The sequence below is a fragment of the Myotis davidii genome, unplaced genomic scaffold (genome assembly GCF_000327345.1).
Source record: "Myotis davidii unplaced genomic scaffold, ASM32734v1 scaffold233, whole genome shotgun sequence".
Lineage (NCBI taxonomy): Eukaryota > Metazoa > Chordata > Mammalia > Chiroptera > Vespertilionidae > Myotis > Myotis davidii.
Genome location: NW_006285917.1, coordinates 1,230,476 through 1,239,662, shown reverse-complemented (window position 1 = coordinate 1,239,662; position 9,187 = coordinate 1,230,476). Strand labels below are relative to the sequence as shown.

General features: G+C 38.2%; 1 protein-coding gene across 1 annotated transcript in view; it reads left to right on the top strand.

The window, feature by feature from the left end:
- Positions 1-9,187, top strand: part of SP1 (Sp1 transcription factor) — a 24,315-nt gene that overhangs the window by 2,087 nt on the left and 13,041 nt on the right. Inside the window, 1 exon segment of the mRNA XM_006779364.1 lies at positions 14-213. Coding sequence (XP_006779427.1) covers positions 14-213 — 200 coding nt within the window.

Genomic DNA, 9,187 nt, shown 5'->3' with positions numbered 1-9,187 from the left:
GTGTTGCCCTGGGGCAGACCAGCAGCAGCAATACCACCCTTACACCCATAGCCTCAGCTGCCTCTATTCCTGCGGGCACAGTCACTGTGAATGCTGCTCAACTATCCTCCATGCCTGGTCTCCAGACTATTAACCTCAGTGCTTTGGGTGCTTCGGGAATCCAGGTGCACCAGCTTCCAAGCCTGCCCTTGACTATAGCAAATGCCCCAGGTAAGGCTTCAAATTTTTTGCATTTAGTTGCACATTTAACTAGCACCTCAGCTGAAACTGTTGATTCCAAAGAAGGGAGTAACTTTCTTAAGGGCTAATCATTTAGGCAAGTCAGTTAGAGAAATAGCAATGATTCTGTTTGGAACTGATTTAACGGAAAATTTTTCCCCCAGTTAATCTGATGAGAAAGGAGCACTTCTGGGCAATGTACCCTGGAATCTGTACCTCCAGTGCCTTTAGTACTACAGAACAAGGATCTACAAACATTTTCTGTAAAGGGCTTGATAGTACTTATTTTAGACCTAGTAATAGTGTTTATTTTAGGGCTCTATATGGTCTTTTTAAAAATATTTTTATTGATTTCAGAGAGGAAGGGAGGAGACAGAGAAACATCAATGATGAAAAGAATCACTGATTGGCTGCCTCATGCAAGCCCCCTAGTGGGGATTGAGCCCACAACCTGGGCATATGTCCTTGACCAGAATTGAACCCCAAACGCTTCAGTCCACAGGCAGGTGCTCTATCTACTGAGCAACTTGGCTAGAGCAAGGGCTATATATGGTCTTAATCACATTTTTTATTTGTTTTTTACAACCCTTTAAAAATATATAAAATCATTCTTAGCTTGATGGTTTTATTTAGCTTTTGGGGTCCATTCTTGTGTAGGATAAAAATTGATTATAAACTCAACTTATTTATAGGACAGTTATTAAATCATCAGATATTTCTCATGAAGAACTGTAACTCCTAAGTGAGGGGAAAAGTGACGTAATGGGTTCCAGAAGGATTTTTTTCAACACAATAAGTTCTCTGGTTAATCTTTAGTTAATCAGGATGTTCTGCCCTGAGCAAGCTGGTTACTCAAGGTTTAATTATTTTTTTAACTCCTAGTTGCCTTAAAAGTAGAGGCCATCCACTTGCCTTGCACTAATGTATATTTTTAATAAGCTTCGTAGATGATTCTGATACTTCCTAGATAAGAGAACCACTTCTTAAGACTGCTATGAAAATAGTATGTGATTGAGGAAGGAATAGTGTGTGGGAGAGAAAGGGAGTGAGGCCTGGAATGAAGCGGGGAGGTGGAGAGGAATCAGGAATAAGGAGAATATTGAAGGGAAAAATAGTCTTTAGGGAAGAGGTATATATATAGTCTTTTAGAGAAGAGGTATATATATAGTCTTTAGAGAAGAGGTATATATATTGGAATGTGTATTGAATCAGTTGACCACAATATTCAGTCATTTACTTTGAACTAAGTGAATTTCAAATTGGTTAATTTGAAATTTAAATCATATCTATTTAAAAAGTTTACAGTCTATTTAGAATGTATCATTTTAAATTCCATCACAAGGTAGCTAATCTTTACTAAAGCATGATAAAAGGACACATATACGTTTTTATATTCTGGCACGATATATAAAAATTATGGGGAATTGTTTATTGCCATTGAACTCCTAGTTCTATTGGAATATATGTAGGTATATGAAATGCTTACTTCTATTATAGCAGGTTATACCATTTAGACTGGTTTTTATATAAGTGAGAATAACAAATAGGCACCCAGCCATATTTCCTGCCTTCTGAAGGTTTGGAAAATCTGGGTTGGGGGGTCAAGTTCCCTAACTTTTTTACATTCTTATGGTGTATTTACAATGACTACATTTTGAGCATTATCAAGACAGTAATTTTCTTAGTGATCTTACACTAGAAAGTTACAGTTGGAAGGGACCTAAGAAATCATCTGTAAATTACTTTATTTTCTCGATGAGGACATTGAGATACTAAAAAGCACTTTTAAGTGATGAGACTACAGCCAGAGGTTGGGCTTGTGGTTAGTTCTCTTAGGCATTTCATTACCTGTTAGTTTTAAGTCTGGACTTGAGAAATCCTTTAGATTGTTAAAAATGTGTAGCTTTGCTTCTTTGAAATTTAATGCTCTAGAGTTGGCAAGTGTTTTGTAGGCTAAAAATTATGAGGAAAGTTTAATAAAAAACTGATATTAACAGCCTGGAAAATTAGATACTTTCTGGTTAATCTACATTAGCACGTTTGTTTTCTCTTTGTTCTGAGGTTGTATCCAGTAGTTTGCTCTTCAAAGGAAAGCAAAGCTGTAGGATTGTTCCCATTAATAATAATTTGGATCCCTGCAATTTCTTAAAGGTTTATAACTTAAGCTCTAAGGAATAGTTATGAGGCACTCATTGCTAAATCATGCTCTGGGGAAGTCTGCCATTTAATATGTCATAGGATAGGGCTATCTAGCTGTTATAGATGTTCTTTGAGCTCAAGAAAATGCATGCCTTTTTGTAAGATAGCAGAGCTTGACATTCACTAATGAGATGAGGCACTGAAAGGCCATTTTGTGAGAATTGAAGTTCTTTGCTTCATTAATAGTGGTTTCTGAAGATACAGTTTCCTCCTTTCTGGTTAGTCATACTTGTGCAACGTTTTTTTCTCTTCAACTGATCTGACTTCATTCTTAATGAAAGATAATAAAATTACTTCCTTGAAGCTTAGTGCTGTTCAGCTGTTGCCTAGAAGCTGCAGTGTCTCATTTTACCTTTTCTGGTATATAGTTATTTTACTAGAAAAACTCAAGCTCTTGGCAGTATGATGTAGTAGAATAGAATAGGTAGGTAGATAGCATGGTTGTGAAAGACTAAAGCTTCCGTGGTGTTCCCTTGGTCTGTTTACATTTATTATTAAAAAATAAAAGAATCTTTTAAAACATTTCTAAGCTCTCCTGTTGACTTCTACTCTTGTTTACTTCTGTTTGCTGAATACACAGGCAAAGGCACAAACTTAGAAACAAACCAGCCACTTCTTTATTTCTGTGTTTTTCATGGCCCTGCCCCTCGTGAGTGGTAGTGAGGAAGGGACCACCCAGTAAATTAAGTTTAGTTTCCAGACAGTGAAATGATTGATGGGCTTAGTTTTTGTTTTATTTTTAAAGTTAGCAGCTTTTTCTTTTTTTCCCCAACACCCTTTCCTCTCATTTTGTAGTCATACTCGTAGATCTTTTTTTTTTTTTTTTCCAGTTTAAAGCTTCAGGTTTTTTTCCCCAATAACTGCTGAGACCTGAAAACTCTTACCCCAGGTTGAGTAGGGGCTGGCTTTGAAAGACTGAGTTTGGGTGACTTCGTGGGAGTTCTGCCTAATAAAGAGTGCAGGGCTTTGGCAGGAGAATAGAACATACTTCTTTGATGGCTATAATTCACTGAAGAAGCAAATTTCAGGCACTAAAAATAAAAAAATTCACATCTGTTCAGTTTTATCCGGGTCAGGAAAATGTCTTCTCTTAGAAGTTAAGTTGAACGTGATACTAGAGTTGGTTTGCCAATAGTGTCACTAAGCTTGGGGTCAGATTGCTGAGACCTAATTTGTTAAAAACTTGTATTTTAACCTGGTGCATCTGAACATTAGTGATAAGTAGATTTAGATGATTTAAATGTGTTGAGAATTGTTCTAGTGCAAAAGGTCATACAAGAGAATTTTCTATTTTAAAATCATACACTTTATCAAATATACCAAATGTTTCTGCATCATTTGCTTATTTGCTTTCTTTATCAAATATATTTGTTTCTTATGGTGATGTTAATACTTTTTAAATGATTTTAAGTAGAAAAGGTCTTTAAAACTTAGGTGTCTTGATCTGAAAAGACTGAGAAGACGGTCTTCAGACCTTTTCTGTTGCTCCTATTTATTCATTCCAGTGGCTTTCAGTAAATGACGTCATTGTTAAATCATACTGCGTTGTGTAATGTGGCCATTTTAGATCTTAATTAAATAACAAGAGCACAAGAGTGCCTAGTGTTTGAGAAAACTTTAGTATCTGTTCAATTCTCAATCGCCCTTACCTTTTAATTGTTCCACTTTGTAAAGTAGTATGTAAATGTTACCACTAATAATTAGTTCTGGTCATTTTTTGCTTTTAGTTGTTTTGTTGGCTTTGAAAATGTTGTAAAATGTAAGATGAACATCTGTAGAAAAGCTTTATATAACTAATGCTTTTTGTAACTAATGCTTTGTATTGTGTGTGTAAACACTACATAATAGTTGAAATTTTTCACTTTACTATTTAATTGAAAAACAAGCATATTTTTCATATTTCTTGCAGAAGGTGTGTCACAATAGTACTGTTCCTTTCTCTAGCATTGAACATACAGGCCCCGTTGTGTAGAAGGATTATTTTAAAACTTATTTGCTCAACTATGACTATATTGTTAATACTATCCTAGGTTTTTTAGAGTTGTTCTCCTTAAAAGACCTGAAAAATTTTCTGTAGAAAGAGTATTTTTCAGAATTGGTTGCAAATCTGAGCTGTATTTTGAATTTGTACTTTTGCTCTAATGTTTTTAAAACTCTGAATGGTTTATGGAAACTAGGCAGTATTTCTTGTTCAGCAAGTTTGGATGTGCCCATCTAATTTACACAGAATCCTCCTTCTCATGATGTATCTGTGTACAAAATAAAAAATAATTTAACAGTTTCAAGAAGGAGTTAAAATATAACTAGGTCACGACAAGACTTGCCCTTTAAGAGATGAGAGAATTAAGTTAGAAGTGTATACATCTCTGGAAAATTATTTTAAATGGTTTTCATAGGCAAGCAAATGTTTGTTGCTAATAACCTAAGGTTAAATGCTATTGAGCTAGATCTTTTAAAATTATTCAGTAAGTTCTTCATTGAATTGACCCTGTTTTGATTGCTTAAAAATTACAGCTCTTTGCAAACCTAATAAAATTAAACCAGACTAGCCATGGTAATAGCAGTTAAACTGACAGTTGCCAGATCTGGAAACCTTCATCCCTTCAGTACCTTCATTCAGACTTAACATGTTAAGTGCCCAGTCAGTGGTGACTGACACTATACTTTCCATCCGGAAGACAAAATAGGTTGGGCGTTGCCCTAGCCGGTTTGGCTCAGTGGATAGAGTGTCGGCCTGCAGACTGAAAAGTCCCAGGTTCTATTCCGGTCAAGGGCATGTACCTTGGTTGTGGGCACATCCCAAGGGAGGTGTGCAGGAGGCAGCTGATTGATGTTTCTCTCCCATCGATGTTTCTAACTCTCTATCCCTCTCCCTTCCTCTCTGTAAAAAATCAATAAAAACTATATATATATATATAAATAAATAAAAACACAGGCTGGGCACTTAACGTGTTAACGGTGTAGAAAGATTCAATGACTTGCCAAAGGCTACTGACAAAATTTAGTGACACATTTTTTTTTTACTTCAAATCAAGATCCTTTCTACTCCACTTCTATCAAGTAGAAGAATAGACTTGATCCCCCCCCCCCAACCCGTCTTTCAGTTTTGAGGTGTTATTGACATTTATAGCCTAAGACAGATAATTGGAAAAAAAGAAGCAAAAGGCATGGTTAATCAACAACTTCTTTATAAACTTTGTTATGAGTTCGAATTTGTTTTAACCAGATGAATTAATTTGAATTTATTTAATCTCTAAGTAAAGTATAAATAATCAATGATAATGAAGGGAGGAACAAAATGGCAAAAGAGAAATCAAAGACATAATCAGTCTTTGAACACATAAGGGTCAGCATGTCATATTGGGAGTGTGGGAATTATTGTCCCCCCCTTTTGACAATTAGAAAGATTTTTTTGACAGTTCTTATTTTTCTCCCTGATATGCTTGAAACATTTTTATAGCAAATCTGATCTCCTTATTGCTCTCCATCTATTATTTTTTCATGTTATTCTGTAACTTCCCTGTCAGGACCTTCTTTTCCTTACCCCCTTCATTTCTGTTGTGGATATGGTTTAACAACCCTTTTAAAGTCTATGTAGGGCCCCGTTCAGCGTTTGAGTGTTGACCTATTAACCAGGAGGTCACCACCTTTCCATTCCTGGTCAGGGTATATGCTCTGGTTGCAGGCTTGATCCCTGGTAGGGGCTGTGCAAAAGGCAGCCAATCAATGACTCTTTCTCACATTGATGTTTCTCTCTCTTCTCCCTTCCTTCTCTGAAATCTATAAAAAAAAAAAGACTATTGTAGGGCCCAGTTTTGTCCAGGTTCTATATGGTTACTGGTGATGTATCTGAAAGTACTCTGCTTAGAATTCTTTGGCAGTTTCTTGCACTCAAGAAAGAAAGAGTATTAATTTTATACAGACCGTTTGTCTTAAAGAAGGTAAAAGTAAAAAGCCCATGCCCTAGTTGGTTTGGCTCAGTGGATAGAGCATTGGCCTGCGTACTGAAGGGTCCCAGTTTTGATTCTGGTCAGGGGCACATACCTGGATTGCAGGTTCGAACTCCAGTGTGGGGCATGCAGGAGGCAGCCAATCAATGATTCCCTCTCATCATTAATGTTTGTCTCTCTCTTCCTTCCCCTTCCTCTCTGAAATAAATAAAAATATATTTAAAAAAGAAAAGTACAAAGCCCATAACCCTGAAACCTAATTTTCCATATTATGAAGAAATGTCTTTGGTTTGGTGTTTTGTTTTGTTTTTAATATATTTTATTGATTTTTTACAGAGAGGAAGGCAGAAGGATGGAGAGTTAGAAACATCGATGAGAGAGAAACCTCGATCAGCTGCCTCCTGCACACCCTGCACTGGGATCAAGCATGCAACCTAGGCATGTGCCCTGACTGGAATCAAACTGTGACTTCCTGGTTTATAGGTCAATGCTTAATCACAGCCACACCAGCTGGGCTAAATAATCAGAGGCCTGGTACATGAAAATTCATGCACTAGAGTGGGGTCCCTCAGTCCAGTGGCCACCTCTCACAGCCCGGGAGTCCTCAGGGGTGGGAGGCAACCCAGTGATCAGGGGAAGGCAACGCCCCCATCACACCTCTGCTGCTGCCACTGCCGGCAGTGCAAGCCTCAGGCGGCCCTGGGTGGTTGGGCAGCCGCCATCCAAGGCTTGTCTGTGCCTTGGGCTGGCCGGCCCTGGGTGGCTGGGGGACTGAGAGGACTGGGGGACTCCGGAGGCAGGCGCCCGGTGGGGCTGAGGGGACTGGGTGCTGCCATCTTTGAGGGCGTGGCAGTCAATTAGCATATTCTCCTTATTGGCTGTGGGAGCCGCCATCTTTGTGACAACATGAGGGTCAATTAGCATATTCCCTCTTTATTAGATAGGATTATGGTAAAAAATGCACTGTAACCATTTCAAGTGTACAGTTTCTTGGTGGTAAGTAGTGTACACTCACATAGTTATGCAATAGATTTCCAGAACTTTTTCATCTTACAAAACTGAAATGCTCCCTGGCCAGTTTGCTCAGTGGTTAGAGTGTCAGCCTGCCCACTGCAGGGTCTCAGGTTCGATTCCAGTTAAGAGCATGTACTTCTGTTGCAGGCTTGATTCCCGACCCTGGTCCGGACGCATGTGGGAGGCAGCCAATTGATAGCTCTCTCTCACATCAATGTTTCTGACTCTACCCCTCCCTTCCTCTCTCTTTAAAAATCAATGGAAAAAATATTCTCAAGTAAGGAGTAGCAAAACAAAATGGAAATGCTATACCCATTAAAGTCCTCATTTTCTTCTCCTTCAACTTTTGCAACTGTTACTCTACTTTCTGTTTCTATGGATTTGACTACGTATGTCATATAAGTAGAATCACAGAATATTGTGACTAGCTTATTCAACTGAGCATAATGTCCTCAAAGTTCATACATATTAAAGCATGTGACAGGATTTTCTTCCTTTTCAAGGCTGAATAATATCCCCTTGTATGCGTTTACAATATTTTCTTTACCCACCTGTCCACTTTTGGGCTGTTTCTAGAACCTCTTGTTTATTATGGATAGCGCTGCTGTGAACCTAGGTATGAATATCCCTTTGAGATACCACTTTCTTTTTTTTTTTTTAATATATTTTATTGATTTTTTTTACAGAGAGGAAGGGAGAGAGATAGAGAGTTAGAAACATCGATGAGAGAGAAACATCAATCAGCTGCCTCCTGCACATCTACTGGGAATGTGCCCGCAACCCAGGTACATGCCCTTGACCGGAATCGAACCCGGGACCTTTCAGTCCGCAGGCCGACGCTCTATCCACTGAGCCAAACGGTTTCGGCTGAGATACCGCTTTCAATTATTTTGGATATATAACCAGAAATAGAATTGCTGGATTTTATGCCAATTCTGTTTTTAATTTTTTTTTAATATATTTTTTATTGATTTCAGAGAGGAAGAGAGAGGGAGAGAGAGATAGAAACATCAATGATGAGAGAGAATCATTGATCAGCTGCCTCCTGCACACCCCCTACTGGGGATCGAGCCCACAACCTGGGTATGTGCCTTTGACCGGAATTGAACCCAGGCTCCTTCAGTCCCCAGGCTGATGCTCTATCTACTAAACCAAACCAGCTAGGGCTCTTTTTGATTTTTTGAGGAGATACAGTAATTTTTTGAAACTTTGCTTTTAGTTTCTATAAACAAATATATTTTTTATATTCACATTTTTAGCCCAGCCGTTGTGGCTCTGTGGTTGAGCATCATCCTGTGAACCAGGAGGTCATAGTCCATTCCCAGTCAGGGCATATGCCCCGGTTGTGGGCTCAATCCCCAGTGTGGGGAGTGCAGGAGGCAGCTGATCAGTGATTCTCTCTCATCATTGATGTTTCTGTCTCTCCTTCACCTTTCCTCTCTGAAACCAATAAAAATACATATATATATTTTAAAAGTCACATTTCATACTATGTTTTTAGTCAGAATTACATTTTAAGCTTTTCTGATTAGTTTTCTTACAATATTTCCAAATTTCTGAACCTAGTGGTGCAAGATTATTAATACTATTGTAGCTGATCCAGCTGCTTTTATATTATTTAAATCAGGGGTCCTCAAACTACGGCTCGCGGGCCACATGCAAATACAAATATTGTATTTGTTCCCATTTTGGTTTTTTAAACTATAGTCCGGCCCTCCAACGGTCTGAGAGACAGTGAACTGGCCCCCTGCTTAAAAAGTTTGAGGACCCCTGATTTAAATCTTGAATATTTGTAAAGTAAGATG